The sequence below is a fragment of the Cervus canadensis genome, chromosome 7, assembly GCF_019320065.1.
Source record: "Cervus canadensis isolate Bull #8, Minnesota chromosome 7, ASM1932006v1, whole genome shotgun sequence".
In the NCBI taxonomy this organism is placed as follows: domain Eukaryota; kingdom Metazoa; phylum Chordata; class Mammalia; order Artiodactyla; family Cervidae; genus Cervus; species Cervus canadensis.
Window position 1 is genome coordinate 19,680,954 of NC_057392.1, and position 22,255 is coordinate 19,703,208.

General features: G+C 49.3%; 1 protein-coding gene across 1 annotated transcript in view; it reads right to left on the reverse strand.

The window, feature by feature from the left end:
* Positions 1 to 22,255, reverse strand: part of C2CD2 (C2 calcium dependent domain containing 2) — a 63,194-nt gene that overhangs the window by 11,157 nt on the left and 29,782 nt on the right. The window contains exons 5-13 of the mRNA XM_043474472.1: positions 20,765 to 20,887; positions 17,834 to 17,954; positions 15,884 to 15,992; positions 12,315 to 12,379; positions 9,632 to 9,756; positions 8,482 to 8,656; positions 7,205 to 7,318; positions 4,246 to 4,373; positions 1,693 to 2,017 (exon numbers count right to left, since the gene is read on the reverse strand). Coding sequence (XP_043330407.1) covers positions 1,693 to 2,017; positions 4,246 to 4,373; positions 7,205 to 7,318; positions 8,482 to 8,656; positions 9,632 to 9,756; positions 12,315 to 12,379; positions 15,884 to 15,992; positions 17,834 to 17,954; positions 20,765 to 20,887 — 1,285 coding nt within the window. The remainder of the gene's footprint in view (positions 1 to 1,692; positions 2,018 to 4,245; positions 4,374 to 7,204; positions 7,319 to 8,481; positions 8,657 to 9,631; positions 9,757 to 12,314; positions 12,380 to 15,883; positions 15,993 to 17,833; positions 17,955 to 20,764; positions 20,888 to 22,255) is intronic.

Genomic DNA, 22,255 nt, shown 5'->3' on the forward strand with positions numbered 1-22,255 from the left:
CGCCTGCTGGTCTGTTGGGCACAGAAGGGGTGCACCCACCTGTTCCCCATGTGTCCACCCTGCCCAGCGCCCACCTGCCTGCTTTAGGTCCAGATGAGCCCCCTTGGGCGGCTCTGGCCCCAAGATGCCGGGGGTGGGGGGGTGGTACATGCCGGGCTGTGGACCAACAGCCAGGCCACCTTTTTTACAACAGAGGCCAGGAAGCCGCCACAGAGCCAGTGCTCAGGTCACCGCTCCCCACGCCACTCCTGGCCACCCGACGGGGCCCTGGGAATATCAGGCAGCAGGCAGATGGAGCCCGATCTTCATCTCAGGGTCTGGAACCACACCCAGGAATCCTCTCCTCTCTCTCTCCTCTTCTCACTTCTGCTTCCTCCCCGATCTGTCCCCTGATCTGCGGGGGTGGGTCGGGGGGAGAGACAGGAATCGAATGGGGAGGGCTCTCCAGCTCCATCCCAAGGATACCAGGTCTGTCCTGTGCCCCAAGGTGTGATGAGCGGCACCCCTGGCCTTGACCTGGCTGAAGCCAGCAGCGCCCCCCACTCCCCGCTATGACAATTGAAACTCTCCAGCCACGGCCAGTGTCCCCTAGGGAGGGGACACGATTGCCCCAAGCAGGAACCACTGCGCTGGTCCCCGGCACCAAGAACAAAGGAGCAGGAGGCAGAGCCGCTGACCACGGTTCCCAACCCGTGAGATTCTTAATGTCTACCCTCGCCGAGGAGCCAGGATGTAGCACAGAGCTGTACCCAGGACTCCCGGCTTGGCCCCAGCCCCTGCCTCGGCTCTCCTGTCCCATCCTCTGCACTGGGACCTCCTATAACTGCCCGGCCGCCCGGGAGGTTTTTGGGGAGGCGGGCACCGCAGTAGGTACATCCCCGTACATGGAGGAGGGAGCTGAGACTCAGCGAGTCTTGAAGCCTCACATCTAGAGCTGGCTGAACCTCTGGGCTAAATTCTCTTGGCAAGAATCTTCAGGTCACCATCGGGCCAAAGTGCTGTCTGGGTTAAACTGCACACTGAAGAAATGTACAGATTTAAAGCCCTGTTTTAGTGCTAATGTGAAGCAGTCGCGTATTCTAATACAATGATTATCTTACCTCTGCACATGTATTAAGTTAATTGGTTAATTTTCAAGGGAGCTCTCTCCCCGTGGGTCCTGTTAGGGATGAATGGGAAGGTCTGGTTTGGTTTCAGTTGGAGAGAAGAGTCTGAGAGGCATGCAAGTGCAGGGGAGCCCATCTGTGCAGCTGAGGGAACCCCAGTCTCTGCCCAGCAGGTCTCCTTGGCTCCATCGTGGTATGTGGCTCCTGGTGGCCCCCCTCCATTCTCTGGATGGTTCTATTCTCAGGAGGAGGGTGCAAAGACAGAGAACAGGGTGCCTCTAGCCATGAACACCAAGTGGCCCCAAGAACAGAGAGATGACCTCGCTGCTCACACTCAGAAGTGTTCTATACGTGCCCCAAGCCCTGCCCATGGGCTCGAAATGGGCTCAGACATTGAGTGCAGGTGTTTTTGTAGTCATGGGGGTGCAAGGGTAGGGTGCCCTTGTAGAGGAGAGGGGAAAGAGAGCAGAGACTGAGAACTGAATTTTAGCCTGGAAACTAGCAGGAGACCGAAGCCACGGACTGGCGGAGGGGAGTGATGGACAGCAGGGTCAGGGTGGGCAGGGAGGTAGGGAGGGGCTGGTACCTTTATGCTTCTTGGCAGCGGCTGGCTCCAACTCCGATACACTCAGGGAGCTCTCAGACAACTCGTCCCCCTCGGGGTCCTGCAGGGCCTGGCCACCCCATGCCCCAGCCGGTGGCTCCTTCTCCAAGTCCCAGGAGTCTAGCTCTATCTCCTGGGGCTCCAGGGCTGGCAGGGTCCCCACTGGGGCCTCCTCCTCCTCCTTGGGCAGGGCAGAGGTCACAGCCACCTCTGGCTGGTCCTGGGGGACAGCCTCTTGGCGGGCACCATCCATGGAGGCTGCGTAGTCCAGCATCAGGGCTGCGTCACTGTCCTGAGATAGCGAGGTCTGTCCGGGGGTGAGAGACAAAGTCAGGGTGAGGAAGATGCAAGGATACTCAGGAGGAGCAGTGAGCTGGAGAAGCCTTGACAGCCCCACCCACACAGCCGTGGGGTTGGTTTCGGCGTCCGAAGGTGCCCGGCCCTCCAAGGAGACAGCTAAGGAAGCTGAGAATCAGTGGACGCAGGTCTCCCAAGGCAGAGGGTCGGCCTGAGGTGCCAGGCCAGGGGAGTCTGGGGAAGAGCACCCCGTCTGGGTGCGGAGGTGGTACACAGTCTGCTTAATGACTGCTGACAACTGCCTTTTCTGACCCAAGTCAGAAATGCCCACTGATTCAATCTGAGACAATTTGACCTTCAGTAAAAATGGGGCCTTCTTGGTGGCTCAGCATAAAGAATCCGCCTGCCAGTGCTGGAGATGTGAGTTCAATCCCTGGGTTGCAAACATCCTCAGGAGGAAGAAATGGCAGGCCACTCCAGTGTTCTTGCCTGGAGAATCCCATGGACAGAGGAGCCTGGTGGGCTACAGTCCAGGGGTCACAAAGAGTTGGACATGACTTAGCGACTAAACAACCACAACAAAAATGGTAAGTCAGCTGGACTAAATGATCTAGAATAAAACCTTAGAGAAGACACAGAGGAGAGGGAGACAGTCACAAGTCTTGTCCTTATTTAACTCTTTTGTTCTTTTTTATTTTTGAAGCCTCTGGTGCCTCAGACAGTAAAGAATCTGCCTGCAAATGCAGGAGACCTGGTTTCTATCCGTGGGTCGGGAAGATCCCCTGGAGAAGGGAATGGCTACCCACTCCAGTGTTCTTGCCTGGAGAATCCATGGACAGAGGACCCTGGTGGGCTACAGTACATGGGGTCACAGAGGGTCAGACACAACTGAGTGACTAACACTTCCACTCTCATTCTTATTTTCTGGTTTTAGTTTAGCATAGCCACACCGCTTGGCATGTGGGATCTTAGCTCCCTGACCAGGTGATGGAACCCCTGCCCTCTGCAGTGGAAACTCGGAGTCCTAACCATTGGACCACCAGGGAAATACAATCACTCATTTATTCATCCTAAAGAAAACCCAACTACTGAACTGAGCCGGGTGCTTCCAGAGATGCCATCGCCCCCTGCTGGCTGCTTCTGGAAGTGCATGCAGGAAACCCAGAGGCATCACCTGGCTCTTGGAAGATAAGTTTCCAAGGCCACCCACAGCCTGGGTACAATTGCAACATTGGTGACTCGCCCCTAGCACCTCCCAGGACCTGTTTTGGCCCCTTTCCCAAGAGCCAGGGGCTCAGTTCTCAGCATGCCCTCCAGTCCACCTTCTCATGCCCTCAAGAAATCAAGCCACCTGCCGTGTCCAAAAATGCATCTTCCTCCTTGTCCCCTCCCAACTACTAAATTTCCCACCTGCTGCTCCATCACTCACATTTTCTTTGCTCATTCTGAAAGGTTAACAAGAGTAAGGGACTGTCACCTGGGCCCTTGCCCTGAGGGGCTGGCCTCTCCAGTAGCCTGGCCTGCCCACTGTCCACCTGGGATGCCTCGAGCCTGCCATCTGCCCTGGACTAAGGTCGCAGAACAGCACAAGAAAGGCACGGGGGCGGGGATGTGTTTTAAAACAAGCTTCATTTCTCTGATGGCAGGAGGCATAAACATTCATTGCAAAAGGAAGCATTTGGAAATGAGTCATGTGTAAAGTGAAAGTTCCCCAAGACGGTGGTGATGGGGGTGGAGGTCCTGTCCCGAAGGGGAGTTGACCTCATCTCGGTCTTTCTCTTTCAGTAATTTTTCTTCAAATGATTCACCAACCTCTCAACACCCAAAGCATCCCAGGTCGGAAACCGTCAAGTTCCTTCCTCAACAGGACAAGCTGCGTAAACAAAAATGCCACAAGTAACCCCTTGTTGGGGGAACACAACCTGACATTCTCCGGGCGGGCACTGGTGGTAAAGAACCCGCCTACAATGCAGGAGATCTAAGAGATGCAGGTTTGATCCCTGGGTCAGGGAGACTGCCTGGAGGAGGACATGGTAACCCACTCCAGTATTCTTCCCTGGAGAATCCCAAGGAAAGAGGAGCCTGGCGGGCTATAGTTCATGGGGCTGCAAGGAGTTGGACATGACTGAAGCCCCGTAGCAAGCATGCAGGTGACCTGACATTCGGGGGTGGAACTTTCCGGAGTTCAGTGGAGAGCTGGGGCGGGGCGGGGCGGATATGGGAGGCGGAGAGGCTCACCTTGGAGACCCCGGATATGATGATCGTGCTCTTCTTCCTCGGGGACTTGAGCTTCAGCTTCGAGGACTCGCTGAGCTGCCGGATGGCGACTTCAGCCACCGGGTCGGCCCCGTTCAGCACCAGCAGCTCTGCCGGGGGAAGAGCAGGGTCGGGCACATTAGCTAAACCTGAAACTTCGACCGGAACTTCAAAGACGGGGCAACAGATCTGGTCGTTAAGGAGGGGCTGGCAAACATTTTCTGCAAAGGGCCAGAGGGTGACTAGCTTGGGCTTTGTGGGCAGCTGGCCTGTCGCAACGACTCCATGCTGTCTCAGAAGTGGGTAAGCAGAGACCAGATGTAAGAGTGCGCACCGGGGACTTCACCCCAAATGTGGTCCAGTGTTTAAGAAGTCGCCTGTCAATGCAGGGGACATCAGTTTGATCCTCGGTCCGGAAAGATTCCACATGCCTCAGGCCAACTGAGCTTGTGTGCCACAACTATTGAGCCCAGATTCTAGAGCCCGTGCTCTGCAACAAGAGAAGCCACGGCAATAAGAAGCCTGTGCAATGCAACTACAGAAAGCCCGTGCGTAGCAATGAAGGCCCAGTGCAGTCAATAAAATAAAGTAAAATTTATAAATAATTTTTTTTACAGTGGGCATGGCAGGTTGTGGGGAAACTTCACAAGTGGGACAGGCAATGTTCTTGGTCTACAGCTGATGCTCTGCGCTTACACACACTCACCAAGGTGTATGCTTCACATCATGCACTTAAAAAATAATAATAATAATAATTTTGTTTACTTATTTTTGGCTTTGCTGCTGCTTGGGCTTTTCTCCAGGTGCGGCAGGTGGGGGCTAGTCTCCAGCGCGGGCTCTAGAGCACAGGCTCAGTAGCTGCAATGCACAGGCTTAGCTGCTCTGCAGCATGTGGGATCTTCCCAGATCAGGGATTGAACCAGCATCTCCCGATTGGCAGGGGGATTCTTTACCACCGAGCCACCAGGGAGACCCTCACATCATGCATTTTAATGTACGGAAGCGATGTCTCAGTGGAGTGATAAATAACTAAGGCATGTAAGGGAACAGAAACCTCTGAGCTTTGGGGAGATGTGAAGTCTGAAGGGCAATGCAGCTATTCCCTGGCCCTGTGGACACATAAGCTAGTGTTCAGGGTGTTGAGGGACCGTTCATGGAAGCTGCTCCTCCCCAGGATTGAGCCCACACCCCGGCCAATATCCAGGGAATGCTTAACTTGGACCCAAGTCCTGAAAAGAGCTCTGTGAGTGTTGTTCCAGGTAATTACCCGCAAGGTGTCAGAGGGGGGCAGCTTTTTCAGTCTCCGTTTGAGGAATGGGGAAGAGAGGAGGTGGCCAGGTGGTGGGCGGCAGGGCTGGGACCCCCCCACCCCCACCCCCCGCCACCTGGCCAGGTCTTTCCCACTCAAGAGATGCTGCTGGACCTCATAGGTAATCGCTGCTCTGGGACAATGAAAAGGACATGGGGTGAAGGGGCAGGATGTCAACAGGAACTTTTTCTCAGCTTGGCCTCAGTCTGTGGACCACAGATGCTCCACTTCCATGGCCATCGTGAAGGACCAAGTGGTGGAGACCTATATGTGGCCACTGACTCCACCCCCCATCCCCTGCCCCAGGGGAAGAATGGAACGTGGTGAGAGCTCCTGGGAGATGGCTGCGATGTTAGTCCCAGGTCTCAGGATGGGGGCGGCATCACCGAGCCCAGAGCTTCCGTCCATCCTCAGAGAGCCCATCCACGTGTTAGCTGTTCTTGAGAAAGCTCCCAGGGTCCCCGGCTGCACAGAGAGGGCTGGGGATACCACCCTCGGGCCAGCAGGGGAAGCACAGCGGGGACACCCCACTCAGGGTGAAGGTGCCCCCATGCTACAAGGCAGAGCTGAGCAAGGACCCTTGGGAGCAGCCAGAGGAGGGATGTTGCTTCCGCCGAGGATTCTGCAGTTGGTGGGCGGGGAGTGGGGGCTACCCTGCAGCTCCCATAGAACCAGGGAAACTCCCACGGGGAAGAGGCAGTTTCCCACTCCTGCCAGGCTCTGAGAACACACAGCCATCCCAAGACAGCACCCATCAGAGGAGAGTTGCCTGCCCACCGCCCACTCCTCCCATCCCATCCGCGACCTTAACAAGAAAAGAAACAGGACTTGGTGGACAGGGGCTGGTGGGCGAGCTGGAGAGAAGCTGCCTGCTCCATCCTTCTCAAACTGCAGGTCACATGTGATGATCAAAGGGAGGAAATTTAACCCCAAATTTAGATTGTGCTTTGACTCCAACGGCAGGGACACAAGCGACCAGGTAGTGGGAACCTGCATCCAGAGTTCTGGGAACACTAACCCAGTTACAGGGGCTTCCCAGGTGGCGTTAGTGACAAAGAACCCACCTGTCAACGCAGGAGATGTAAGAGACCCAGGTTCCATCCCTGGTCGGGAAGATCCCCTGGAGGAGGGCATGGCAACCCACTCCTATATTCTTGCCTGGAGAATCCCCATGGACAGAGGAGCCTGGCAGGCTACAGTCCAAGGGGTTGCAAAGAGTCGGACATGACTCAGTGACTTAGCATCCCACCTTCTTACAGAGGTTTCCGGAGACAAAAAATAAAGAAGTCTTTATAATTACATCCCTGAATCCTGCTTATTTGATGATACCCAGGTAACTGGCACATTGAACAAGAGGAAAAATAACAGTGATAAATTTTTCGCAGTGGGGCACGAGTTGGGTTTTGTGCTTCTTTTGTCCAAGTTCCCGAACACAGGGCAGGGATGCCAATGCCACCCTCAGTCTTCCATTGACTTCCACTTCCCTCTTGTTCTTCTAGTTCCTCACTTATCCTTGAAAAAAACAACTCTCCCCAAACTCTAACAAGGAAACGCGTTTTCTCACCAGATGAGAGCTCGCAAGCAGAGCCTGAAAAAGCCGACTGGGGACCATCTTGAGTGGTCTCACGTTACCTGTGTCTGAGGAAGAGAATGTTTTGCTGACGGGGGCACCGTGGCAGGAAATGGCCTGGACCGAGATGTCCTTCTCGATGACCTTCACCTTGACAGGTGTCCTCTGGGGAGACTCTGCCGGGAGAAATCCTGGTTATATCGGCCCTTCGAAAGCTGTCCGACTCTGCAGTCACCGGAAAGTGAAATCATGTCTCATTTCAGTTCTACTTCAGGCAGCCTGGGGGGCTTCCCTGGTGGTCCAGCGGCTAAGGCTCTACACTCCCAAAGCAGGAGGCTTGGGATCAAACCTTGGTTAGGGAACTAGATCCCACATGCTGCAACAAAAGATTCCCCAGTGCCACAACTAAGACCCAGCGCAGCCAAATAAGTAAACATAACTAACTGTAACAATCCAGAGGGGTGGGATGGGGAGGGAGGTGGGAGGGAGGTTCAAGAACAAGGGGACATGTGTATATCTATGGCTGATTCATGTTGATGTTTGGCAGAAACCAACACAATTCTGTAAAGCAATTACCCTTCAATTAAAAAATAAATAAATTTAAAAATGTATTACTAACTGTTCATGCAGCTGGAAAAGGTAAAAGGAAAACCTTAAGATATTTTTAACACACTCTCTTATTCTTTCTTGTGGGGAGGGAAGGAATGCCCCCAAAGGGGCATTGGAAACCTAGGTTTAAATAAAATTCCAGAAACCTTTGAATTAAGCCAGAATTTCACTTTCTGCTTTTCATTCAAGAACTGAGCCAAGTGATTTATTCTGGCACGATAATACTTCTGTATAGGCAGGAACACAGTACAAATTAAAAAGTAATAATAAATCATACACTTATACAGAAGTTGTCTCCAAGGTGGTGGATGTGGGGACAGCTACAGAATTTGGCTAGATCCGAAACCACTATGCATCAAGCCTCCGAATGAATGATTTTTAACATGAGAAAACACACTGGCTGCTCACACCTAATGTTTTAAGATAAAGTGCTGCCCCATGTAAATGTCATGGTGTACTTAATTTAACGAGATATTTCATCTAGTATCTTGACTTTGGTATCAGAATACACTGCAGGGTTGAACTTTGCTTTGTCTTGTCTGACAAGATAGAAAGATAATTGTCTTTAAAAAAAAAAGAGCTATGCAAAAGTCTTGCCAATTACCATTCTTCCTATGCCAGGAGATTTTTCTTACAAATAATCTTGCAGCCTACAGTGCTCTGCAGTTTATAGATGCAAGACATTTACCGGGGAAGCGTGATTTCAGACTTTCTGTGGGAGGAGCCTCACCAGAGCCCAGCAGGGACGCCCTCCCTGCGTCGAAGCGAGGCTTGGTTTTCACAGCAGTGACTGTAGTGACCACGGTCCCGCATGGCATCACAGTGCGGTCTTTTTCTATCTTTGCAGCAGGAACAGGTGGAGGCATTTGCCAGGGTTTTACCTCACCGGGTTCTATGTAAGAAAACTGCAGAGAAGGCTGGTTACCTGCTTTGCAGTCCGTGCCGACGGACACCTCGCCATGGCGCACTCCCTGCCTTTACAATAACCTCTGATATCTTTAACTGTCGCTTAGTATCATAATTAATGGGTAAGAATTGAGATTTTCCCAGAATTGACATAGGAGGATGAGACCCAGGCTCAGACCCAGCCACTCAGCTTGTAATGATGGGAACACAGGCTGGAGAACCAAACAATGTAAGATAGCCCCTCCTGAGTTAGGCCTGAGTGAACGGACACCAGGGGCAGTTACGTCGGGCAGACGATGCAATGTAACCCTGAGCAGGAAGCATCCCACTCCTGTCTAGAAACGTGTGGGAGGAAGCATCAAGCTCTTCTTGGACGAGCTTCTTGTTTCAAGGTGAATGAGAGCAGGAGTCTGACAGACATAAATTGTGGCGCCCTACACCGAGGTCACGGGTGTGGAGCCCTACACCGTGGTCACAGCTGTGTGCCCTGCACTGAGGTCACAGACATGCACCCTACACCGAGGTCACAGGAGGTGTGGAGCCCTACACTGCCGTCACAGCTGTGGCATCCTACACTGAGGTCACAGGATAAAAATTTCCGGAATTAACCAAGCCCCACAGCAACTGTTTACCATGAACCTCTGGATCTAAACCTGCCAGTTCCCTGACGTGTTAGGTAAAACACCCAGTCTACAGCATCCTAACCAATCACCTAACAGCACCATCCGAGCATGAATCTCCTCTGTCCTAAGGCGGTGAAAATTGGCCAATAGTCCTCGAAAGGGGTTGGCTCTCCCTTGAGCCTGTCCGCTGTTCTAACAGTGTCTCCTACTCTAATAAATTCTATTCTCCTCTCATTCTGCCTCATGTCTGGAAATTCTTTTTCAACTTGTGCTCAGACCATGACATCAACAAAGACGTCCCTTTGCTCAAGTGGGTGGAGAAGGACCTTGGCCTCATAGAGGACATCATACCTCTGCAGTAACTGAACCCAACGCCGAGCTGCCCGGGGAGGCCCCGCTGGTTAACGTAAAGCTCTGAGGCCCGGAAGGCTGCTTCTTGAACAAATCCAAGGGGACAGTCGTCATCGCCAACAGAGCTAAAGAGACAGGGGATGAGTGGGGAGAACCATGGGTGTCTGCATGGGGGCAGGATGGCCCAGAGCAGCTGCATCCAGAAGCAACCCTGGACGTGCCCCCCATCCCTCACCCCTCCCCACCCTCCTGCCTTGCTCCCCGGGAAACACTCCCATTTCAGAACATTTTAGAAAAGTTAGTGTTGTAAAAGATACAAGAAGGCCGTGGAAATGCCCCCAAACCAAGGTGGCTACAGAGCTGTGATGATCAGAGGTGGTATGTGATCCTATCCTGGACTGGGAAATACTGCTAGGAAGGACCTTAGGGGATTGGCTGATGGGAGCTGAAAAATCTGGTCGGTATATTAACAAAGTGAATCAGTGAGACTCAGGAAGCTGATAACTGCACTGTGGACAGATAAGAGAATGCCCCTATTCTTAGGAAGCACATACTAAAGAATTTAGGAGCAAAGGGCCAGGACGCCCCATACTTAAAGGCACGTGGTTTGCCCTGAGTGTGTGTGTGTGTGTGTGTGTGTGGCGAGACAGAAAGACCAGTGGACAGCAACCACCAGGTGTGAGCACAAACAATGAAGGAAAACGGGCAAAATGTTAAAAATATTTGATTTCGAGTAAAGGTTATATGGTTGTTCTTTGTTCTGTTTTTTGTTTTTTCTTAAGTGAGAAATTTCACAAATCCCATCAGGCTGGACTGGAATGAAATTCCCACATGGCCAGCAGGGGTGGTGCCCTGGGCATGGATTAGCAAACAGCAGTTCCACCCTGCGTTCAGACCACACACCCTCTCTTGGAATGTCAGTTCTTATCTCAGGAGCATCCCAGTTATCTCCAGACTACAGAGCTGAGGAAACTGCCTCAAAATTATGGCTAATTAACTAGGGAGCTTGAAATGCTTTTTCCTATGTCTTGGTAACTTTAGGAGATAAACAGATGGCTTAGTTTCACAGCTTAATTAGCCAGGCAAGGGTCACCTCTCCCTTTTGTTCATAAACATTTTAAGAAACCTAATAAATACTGAAACTATGGATTTACACACATGCATATACACAGGTCCACACTCACCCCAGGGAGTTTTACCTCTGATTATTGCTTTCTTGTATCTAAAGCATGTGCCCAATTTTGGAGAAGGAAATGGCAACCCACTCCAATATTCTTGCCTGGAGAATTCAATGGACAGAGGAATCTGGAGGGCTACAGTCCATGGGGTCACAAAGACTCGGACACGACTGAGCCAACTAACACTTCACTTCAAAGCATGTGCTCTATTTAAGCTGCTGGGGCTTCTTTTACAAGGAAAAGCCAGTTGTAATTCATGGAGACAGAAAGCAGAAGGGTGTGTGCCAGAGGCTACAGGAGAGGCATGGGGAGTGAGTGTAAGTTTTGTAAGATGAAGGACTGATATCGAAGCTGAAGTTCCAATACTTTGGTCACCTGATGCAAAGAGTGAACTCATTGGAAAAGACCCAGATGCTGGGAAAGATTGAGGGCAGGAGGAGAAGGGGGAGACAGAGGATGAAATGATTGGATGGTATCACTAACTCAATGGATATGAGTTTGAGCAAACTCCGGGAGATGGTGAAGGACAGGGAAGCCTGGCGTGCTGCAGTCCATGGGGTTGCAAACAGTTGGACAAAACTGAGTGAATGAACAGCAACAAAGATGAATTTTGGAAATGGATGGTGGTGATGTCTGTACAACCATGTGAATGCACTTAGTGCTACTGAATTTTACACTCAAAGATGGTTAAGATGGTAACATTTATACATGTTTTACCACAATTAAAAACTGAGATAAAATTTTTAAAAAAGAAGGTTTATTAAGCCCAAGAAGGCTGAGAATTGCTTCTCAAGCCAATGATTGTTGAATAAAAGATTTTGGATATTTGTATTAAAAAATGAAAAGAACTAGTTGAATATACTCTTTCTCAGAATGTTTGACCTTGTTAATAGCTAGAATAACTGCTGACAAAGGTCTATATAGTCAAAGCTATGGTTTTTCCAGTAGTCATGTATGGATGTGAGAGTTGGACCATAAAGAAGGCTAAGCACCAAAAAATTCATGCTTTCAAACTGTGGTGCTGAAGACTCTTGAGAGTCCCTTGGACTGCAAGGAGATCAAACCAATCAATCCTAAAGGAACTCTTTAGGATTTCCATCAGGCCACCTGATGGAAAGAGCTGACTCACTGGAAAAGACCCTGATGCTGGGAAAGATTGAGAGTAGGAGGATAAAGGGGCGACAGAGGATGGGATGGTGGCATGTCATCACTGACTCTAGGGACATGAGTTTGAGCAAACACCAGGGGACAGTGGAGGACAGAGGAGCCTGGTGTGCTGTGGTCCACGGGGTCGCAAAGAGTCAGACAGGACTTAGTGACTTAACAACAACAATAATTGGAATGGACTGTTGACTAAACATTCCCTTGGGAAAACCTGGAGTGGCTTAGTGGGCAGAGCGGATCCTTCTGCTGAATCTCCCACCCTCCCTGCCCCAAGGCCCTGGTCAGGGCTGCTGTATGACCCTCCCAGAGAGCAGGCCTCCTTCTGTCTGCTGAACACCCACCTTCTGAGGACTGCCCGTCATCTGAAATCTGCAGGTGCAACTCCCTCGACTTGGCACTCAACTCACTGTGGAAAGAAGGGCTGTGAGTCCTTAAAAACGCTTTACTATTTTCTTGAAATAGTATTTTTTTCTGATTTGACAGAAAGGAATGCAAATCACCATCAATATTTAAGAAACTACAGGGACGTATAAGTCAAGTAAATACAAAGATTATCAGCAACTTCACTATCCAGAAATAATTACTGTTAATATTTGGTGACTAGTCTCCTAGGATTGGGATTCCCAGGTGACTCAGTGGTAGAGAATTCGCCTGCCAATGCAGGAGATGCAGATTCAGTCCCTGGGTGGGACATATCCTCTGGAGTAGGAAATGGCAACCCATTCCAGTGTTCTTGCCTGGAAAATCCCATGCACGAGAAGCCTAGTGGGCTACAGTCCATGGGGTTGCAGAATCAGACATGACTTAGCAACTGAGCCCACATGCACATTCCTAGGATTATCCAATGGAACTTAATGAATGATGATGGAAAAGTTGTGTAGAACTGCCATCAAATTTGGTGGCCAGCAGCTACATTTGGCTATTGAGAAATTTATTTTATTTTTGGCTGCACTGGGTCTTCACCGTTGTGCATGGACTTTCTCTAGTTGCTACGAGTGGGGGCTACTCTTTGTTGTGGTGAACAAGCTTCCCATTGCAGTGGCTTCTCTTGTTGTAGGGCGTGGGCTCTAGGCACACGGGCTCAGGCACATAGGCTCAGTAGTCGTGGCTCATGGACAAGCAGCTCTGTGGCAGGTGGAATTTTCCTGGAACGGGGATCGAACCTGTGTTTCCTTTCATTGCAAGGCAAATCCTTAACCACTGGACCACCAGGGAATCCCAGCTACTGAGAACTTTAAATGTGGCCAGTGTAAACTGAGGAACTGGGTTTCATTTTGTTAATTTTAATTAATTGAAATTTAAAGAGCTACATGTGGTTAGTAGTTCCTGTATTAAAAGGTATAGCTGTATAACTATTTGAAAACAAATATAGAACATAATATGCTTCCCCATTCCTTTATAATCTGTTGTTTTCACTTAAGATTTCATGGATATCTTCCCATGTCAATAGGTATAGAGCAACACCCTTTTTCATAGGCATCTAGTACTCCATCATCTGGCCCTATGAGATTTTATTCAGCCAACTCCTTAATAACCAAGCCTCAATAATGGTTTGCCTCCAATATTTCATAATTATAAACAAGCTGAGATAAACATCCTCATATGTATATCTTTGCACACACTGTGTGATTATTTCCTTAGAAAAAGAGCAATTGCCAATCAAAAGGTATATGCATATAAAAAATTTTGTTTTTTTATATATATTGATGACTCCCAGAATAATTATATTCCAATATATATATCCACTGGCCACTTTCAGTTTTTCTCTACTCACTTGTAAGGGGAAAAATAATCTTTGCTTAAGTTTGCATCACTTTAACTATTTCTGAGATTCAACATCTTTTCAGATATTTCTAGCTATCTATAATTCTTACTTTTTTATTTCTAGTTGAGATATTTTGCCCAATTTTGTAAGAGAATCACATATTTGTATTAATAATTTATAAAAAGCCCTTTACATTATACATGGGACACCTTCTTCCTTTACTTTTCTAATTATTTACTATTTAACACCAGAAAGTGATTTCTATATTTTTGTAGTCAGCTACTTTACCAAAATACAACTTATATTAATTTTTGTATTATTTCTAATAGTTTCAATTGATTTTCTTGAGTAGCCTGTGTGTGTTAGTCACTCAGTTGTGTCCAATTCTTTGTGATCCCGTGGACTGCAGCCCGCCAGGCTCCTGTGCCCATGGGATTTTCCAGGCAAGAATACTGAAGTGGTTGCCATTCCCTTCTCCAGGGGATCTTCCCGACCCAGGGATCAAACCTGGCCTCCTGCATTGCAGGCAGATTCTTTACTGCCTGAGCCACCAGGGAAACCCTGAGTAGGCTAAATATGCAATAGTATCATCTCCAAGTAATGATTAGTTTTGCCCCTTCCTCTCAACTACTTGCATACTATTTCTTTTTCTTATCTAATTGCATTAACCAGCACTTCTAGAACAAAACACTGGGGATCCTTCTCTTGACTTTAGTGGGACTGCTTCTAATACTTATCACTAACATGATTTTTTAAAAAATCTTTTGGAAAAAAGTGAACATAAATCTTGTTCTAATTAAGTTTTAAAAATTAGAAACGGGTATCAAATGCCACTGACTATCTTTTGGGCCTATATAGAGATAATTACGTTGTGTTCTTCTTTGATCTAGTGACACGATGGATTTCATTAATAGATCTCACATTAACCCATACTTTCACTTTTGGTATGAACTCAGCCTCAGTGTACTATTCTTTTATTTTTTTTTAATTCAGTAGTTGTAGCATGATGCTCAGCAGTTGTGGCTCACAGGCTTAGCTGCTCCATGACATGTGGAATCTTCCCGGATCAGGGATCGAGCCCATGTCCCCTGTATTGGCAGGAGGACTCCCACCAGGAAAGTCCTTGGTATATTATTCTTAATGTGCTACTGGATTCTGTTTGATAATACTTTAGTTAGAATTCCTACATCATAATTTATAAGTGCTCTACACATTCCCTTTTTTCCATTCTCTTTGTCAGACTTTGGTATTGAGAGAGTTAATTCTTAGGTGGGTTGATAAGGAGTCTGGGGCCCTCAAGGAGGAGAAAAGGACCAACTTTTTTCCTACAATGCTTTGTCTTAGTCACAGAAGAGGCTATTTTCTTTAAGCCCAGAGCCAATGATGACACAACAAAACTCATCTTGCTCAAGGATCTGTTTTGCCTTAAGCTCTGTACTAATGATTCTATAACAACAATGTGTCTTGCTCGAGGACATGTTTCTTCTTCTTAACAAGAACATTCTGACTAATCTGGTTATCTTAAGATGTATGTTGTAAGAGTGGATCTGGTAAGACCTTTCAATTGTTAGTTCTAATTTTGCTAATTTAAGATTTATGTTGTGGGAGTGGATCTGGTAAAAGTATATAAGGCCTTGATAAAACTAGTAAGTGGGGACATTCTTCATCCCCCTTCTGATGTCTATGTCAGAAGCTTTCTCTTGTCCCTTTTCTTACTTTAATAAAACTCTGCTACACAAAAGCTCTTGAGTGATCAAGCCTGGTCCCTGGTCCGGAAGCTAAATCTTCTTCTTCCGGAGATCACGAATCCAACATGGTTCACTGTAAGCTATCAGTATCAATCAGAAGTTTCCTTTCATTCTGCTCTGCATGGCGTGTGTTTCTAAAGCAAGTGGGAGGTCCGACAACACATCTCTCTTGTCACAGCAGGGCATGGGAGTAGGTGAGGATACTATACTATACTATACTAGATACCGATACTAAGAGCTGCCTTCAAAAAGAAATCCATGTCTGACTTAGAGCCACCTCAGTGTTTCCCCCTTCCTCTCTTCCTTCCTTTTGTGCTGCGGGATGGTTTCAGAATTTGACAGCATCGAGTAGGTGAGGCCATGGAAACCCAAGTCCATGAGAGCCAGCTATACTCACAAGGTGAATTCTTCTTCCCAAGTGAGGGCAGCAGCGTTTCTTGCGAGGGTGCTGGAGAACTTCTGAACAGGATCATTCAGCCGAACTATACATACTGGGTTAACATTGCCTGTAATCAGACAGAAGGCCACCATATTAGCCTTTATTTCTCTCTTCTAGTTGGATCAAGACATTTTGCATATAAGAGAAAGGCTGAATTCGATGTCTGTGGTCTTGGCTCTCCTACTTCTGAGTGTCCATTTACAACCTCTCACAGCACATACTCTGGGGTGACAGATTCTATGCTCGCTGGATGTCCACAGCTCTAGACTGCCTCCAAGTCACACTCCTCCCCCTCAGCTCTGACTGCAGGCACTGCCCCCCAGGGGGGTGCCCTCCCTGGGGTGATATTACAGCAGAGATGTGGGCCCCACTTTGGACAAGACTGTTTGGAAAAGTCAGGGCATCTGGGGTAACTGCTAAATGTGGGGGTACCTCACATAGAACCTGCTTCCCTCTTACAAAGATGTGTTTTTACAGTTGACTCAGCTCAGCCAAAAATGTTTGAGGTGTCTGATCCAGGTAACAGGACATGTCACTAGTGAAGACTTGTGTCTGCTTTAAGGCTATGCTTGCCCTAGGGCATAACGCTGTGACTATATCGTGTAATCAGTGAGCAACGGTAGGACTTCCTTGGTGGCTCACTGGTAAAGAAACTACTGGTCAACGCAGGGGACACAGGTTTGATCCCTGGTCTGGGAAGATTCCACACGCCGCAGAGCAACAAAGCCCATGCGCCAACAGCCAGTGAGCCCCTGCTCTAGAGCCTGGAAGCTGTAGCCGCTGGGCCTGCACACCCTAGAGCCCATGCTCCACAACAAGAGAAGTCACTGCACCCCACCGCTGGAGGGTCGCCCCCACGCCCCGCAACTAGAGAAAAGCGTGAACAGCAACAACCCAGCGCGGCCAAAATTAAAAAGATAAAGTTATATATGTATATAAAAAGCCAGTGGTGAAGGACCGGGCTGTGCTGACCCTTTATCATGCACCAGGTGGTGTTGAGAGTTCCATGCATATCCCCTTACTAATCACCACAATCACCTTCAAGAGGAGACTCAGACCCAGATGGGGACTTACTGGCAGAGGTGAGAAATGGGGCCCCCAGTCCTGGCCCACTGGGTCCCGGGCGGCCCCTCCCACCTGCTAAGCCGTGTGGCCTCCAGAGGCGACCACTGAGTTACCAAAACAGCCACCTATGCCCAGCTCCACAGAGTCTTGGCTGTCAGATGTGCTCTGCCTGCACTTCTGGAACTGGATGAATCTCCTCACAAATAAACACAAGTAACCCCTGATGTTCTCAGACAATAAAAAAGAACTCATTGCTATTCTTGGCAAAAACCACATTGCAGTGGAAAGACGTGTCCAGTCCCAGGCTCCTCGGCATCTGGAGTCTCGGCAGTGATTCAGAGTCACCCGTTCTGCAATGCTTCTGTCCTCCTCCATAGCAGCCTCTCCTGGCAACACAGGGGCCCCCGGGGGCCCGACACCTTCGTGACACCCATAATCCCACGTGGCAGCTCCTCTCCCAGGAAGAAAGGCATGCGCTGGTCAGGGATGCTTAACATGTATTTACAGCATCACCAGGAAAAGATAAAAATAGAAAGGTGGCTTCCAGGCTAGAGAAAAGGACAAAGCAAAAAGTATCTTCCTTCTTCCTTCAGCCTCATGTGTGCAAAATCAGGACTGTGTTTCCACTGTCTTGCATCATTACTATGGTGTTCAGGAGGTCCTCTCTGCTGAAAGGCAGAGATCACACTGCATACCTGATTGCCGGGAGCCACAGAAGGAAGCAAAGACCACAGACAACCCAGGAGGCAGCCCGGCCCCTCTGCTCATACTGCAGACAGTCACGTCCACAGGCAGCCGGCACCCTGCCCGCCCCTGGGTGCCTTCTGCAGCCCCATCACCCACCTGAAGCACCAGGATGGCTCAGGAGCGAGACGCGGATGTTCTTCACCAACAGTTTGAGCTCATGAGCCCTTGGGGGTTTGGGAGGGCAGGATTCCTGAGTGGATGAAGTGCGCTGCAGATGCTGCAGAAGGGAAAACGGAGAGCTGTGACTCCTGGGGAGGAGGCAGTGGCCACCGGGCACCTGTTCCAGGGAAGGGATCTTCAAGCAGACCTGTAGAGGGAGCCTGGCACTCACGCCAGCTCTGGAGCAATGTTCCCTTCTCAGGAGGGTGGAGGGTTCCAGTCATTCACAGCCGCTTCCCACAGAAAGCAAGTGGAGGAGCAAGGTGTTCACCCAGAGAGGGCGCCCCAGAGCCCCACTGTGTGGGTGGAGAGGGGGTCAAGCCCAAGCCAGTCCAGGAGCCGAAGACAGAGTGGGACACGATCCCTGGGCTGCAGGCGCCCACTGCCCACCAGCAGCAAGCGGGACACCAACCAGGACACGAAGGACTGCTTCCCACCTCCGGGCAGACCCGCCATTCATGTGGGGAAGACCTAAGTGTCGGCCGGGTGCCACGCTGGGGACAGAAGAGAGGCAGGTGCCCCTGGGGCAGCTTTGTCACCTCATCCTCAAATCAGCATCGAGGCATTTCCAATGGAGAACCTCCCCAGGTTTGGGGGACCCCACCTTCAGACCAGCCTTTCCAAGCTAACTTCTGCCTCCCACTCACAGCTCTGAGTGTTCTTTAAGAGGGGCTCTTTAGACGCAAATGTTTGGGAGTCCTGAGAGGCTTCTCATAGACATCACAGGCCTCTGCACAGCAAGGTCTTCCATGAGAGATCCTTAAAGCTGACTTGACCTCACGGTGCTTTCCAGGGGGATGCTCCCTAACATCTCAAGGACTGTAGTCTCCTTCAGGTCACTACCTAGAAAACACTATTGCCAATTGTGAGCTGAAGGGACTGGGTGGCCAAGAAGTCATCACAGAATCCTTAAGATCCAGGTCCCTGAGCACCGGGGACAGAGTAACCCACATGTCTGGGGTGGAGTTGCAATGCTTTCTCAATTCTGTATGTGTGATGGCTAATTTTATGTGTCAACCTGACTGGGGTTGGGGTGGGGTGCCCAGGCTTGTAGCCCACGACTAAGCAGATAAGCACGCATAACACATTATGCAATTATATGTATATAATTGGCTCACACAATTACAGAGACTCTCATGTACATAAATATATGCACACACACATCCCTTAGTTCTGTTTCTCTACAGAACCCTAATATAGTATGCATGCTATTTTGGTGTATAAACTCTGCAACTTTATTTAAAAGCATTATAGAATGCATTACAGAAGCAGGCAAGAATACTGGAGTGGGTTGCCTTTCCCTTCTCCAGAGGATCTTCCTGATCCAGGGATCAAACCTGGGTCTCCTGCATTGCAGGCCGATTCTTTACCCTCTGAGCCACCAGGGAAGCATGTATAGTCATATTGCAAACAGGCAGCTTTGATGAACTGGGAAACCGGCACGAACACCCACAAAGCCCTCACTCTGCCTGTCTGCTTACTCAGGGGCTCCTTCTGCTTTGTCAGGAGGGTGAAGCCTACTTCTTACGTTCTGATAACCCTCAGTGCCAAGAGGGAACTACACAACACTGGACACTGGTATGTGCCCAGTGAATCAGAGACATTTTGTCTCCAGACTCTACACACTCACAGCTGGTGATGCCCTAAGAGGAACCAGAGCCCAAGAGCCTGGATCAAAGTCAAATTAAGGTTATATTATCATACTTTTTTTTTTTATATATATATATATACATTTCATTTCTCACAGTAAGAATACTGCAGTGGCTTGCCATTCCCTCCTCCTCCAGCATTCCCTCCTGATGCTGAAGCTGACGCTCCAATACTTGAAGAGCTGACTCATTGGAAAAGACCCTGATGCTGGGAAAGATTGAAGGCAGGAGGAGAAGGGGACAACAGAGGATAAGATGTTTGGAACACTGATTCAATGGAGATGAACTTGGGCAAATTCCAGGAGATGGTGAGGGACAGGGAGGCCTGGCGTGCTGCAGTCCATGGGGTCGAAAAGAGTCAGACACGACTGGGACTGAACAACTTCGTCACACCATATGATAATAGTGGCTATTCTACCATGTCAGATAAAAATACTGGAAACGCATATGAAGGACCACTTTAGGGACTGTACATGCCTGTTTTGCATAACTATCATAAGAAGATCTGCTCATAATTGGGAGAATTAATTCATCCCAAGCAAAGGTTTTTAGATGTGCTGCCAATAAAGATGTGAGAGGACAAGCCCAGAGGCTGGCCTGGATAAATGTCATGGATGTAAATTTAGCCAGAGAGTTATTAGCAGCTAATGAGGCAGTGGTGAGGGTCCCAGAATGGGAAGGGAGGGCAGGCAGCATAGGAAGGGACCCACAGAGAGGAGACAGCCTCGTGTGTCTGCACCAAGGGAGGCAGACCTCTGAGAGGTGGTGCTGTTGGAGGCAGAGCCTGGTCACCAGGCTGTCCCTGGCCTGGGCTAAAAGCCTGTGGCTACAGTGTGCTGGCTCTGTCTGTCTTAGGGTAAGTTCCCAGGTACTTCGATCCTGGAAGGATAAGGTCTCAGACAATAGGCTCTGAGTGGACAGTGAAAAGTCGCATACTGGTCCCTGAAAATGACAGTTTCTGGGATGTCCACTTAGACGTGGACCATGCTGAGTGGCCCAGACACCTCCTCCTTCCCTCCCACGGGCCCTTGGAACCCCGCGCCCTGAACTCAAAGCTTCGCCCCAGACTGCAGTCATCACCCACCAGCAGTTGTGCAATCTCGCTCTGCCCTGGGGGGGGGGGGGCAGAGGGATGGGAAGTGCCACTGATTCTCCAAGAGAGGATGACCACGGTCCCCCATGGGGTGGTGAAGCACCCGCACACGGAGAGCCGGTTTACCTGAACTTCTCGCAGGTCTGCAGACTTGGTGCTCAGAACCACCGATGGGGAGGCAGAGCTAACCAGGTGCTTCAGGATGTCCTTGAGGCTCTCAGAGACTGCCTCCGACCCAGTTACCAGGTCCTGTACAAAGAGGAGGTTGTCACCAGATCGTCTCCGAACCGGGCCGAGGGCAGAGGGCAGGCCAACACATGGCTCTCCTGATGCCCTCAACATGAAAAAAACTCCATGTTGCCGGGGCTCTGGAGTGAGTGGAAACACTCACTCGTTCTCATCTTTACTGACCTCAGAGGTCACTCATGCTCCTTACTCCCAAAAGTGGTTAAAAATAAGACACGTGCAACATAGAAATATGTCAGCATTTCCGTGTATGTTCTTCCAGTCTCTTTCCCCAAATACATACATGTGTGTTTTTTCTGTCTTGACTGACATCTGATTTTTTTTTTTAATTAAAAAGTATTAAAGGGACTTGCCTGGTGGTCCAGCAGTTAGGATTCTGTGCTTCCACTGCAGAGGATATGGGTTCGATCCCTGGTTGGGGAACTAGGATCCCACATGCTGTACAAGCCCTGATCTCCCTGCTTCTGAGAAATAAACTTTTGTATTTAAAAAAAAAATTTTTTTTAATCCAAAAAGTTGAAAAGCCCAAGAATGAAAAGAAGTTTGTAGAAGAACAAAGCAGGATGACGCACACCACGAGATGTCAAGCTCTATAAGATTACAATAATTAATACCCAAAAGAAATGTGTCTATATGTTCTAGAATGTTCACACAAACTAAAAATGGAACTACCAGAGACCAGACCCATGCCCCCTGCATTGGAAGTTTGGAGTTTTAACCACTGGACCGCTGGGGAAGTCTCTGGAAGAATTTTTAAATACACATATTTCAGCTGTGGTGATAGCTTTATAACAGAATAAGAGTCTGAAATAGAGTGAAATTTCAAGAAAATATCACAAAAGCCACTGCAAAGGAATAGCGTGACAAGCTCAGTCTTCGGTGTCCATGATTTTGCATGATCTTTCCAGCAACTAAGAGTGACCGCACTTACAAGACTTAGCAGCCTGCCCCACACCCCAAATCTCACTTCCAAAGTCACTTCCCCAAACACCCAAGGCCATGGGAGCAGGGGGATGACCTTCAGATTTGAGAGGCAGCTTTGAAAGAGCTGCGAGAGAAGGGAGGTGGTGGCCTTGGGAGCCAGGTCTTGGACCCAGCCCGAGAGGGAGGTGAGTGAAGCGCCCTCATGGGGAAGGAGAGCAACTGAGGCGCAGGTGTAACAGAAGGTCAAGGAAAACCTAGATGCTACCACTGCAGTGGCTCTCAGCCTCCACTGCACGAGAGGGCTTTGAAAGCTTTCCAGTCCAATCAAACCCGCCTGGGGAGGCGGGGCAGTCTTTGGGAAGTTTTAAAAGCTGCTAGGTGATTACAGGTGCAGGCCAGGTGAGAGCCTGGCATTAAATCCATGGAAGCTAGCCACCCCCACCCCAC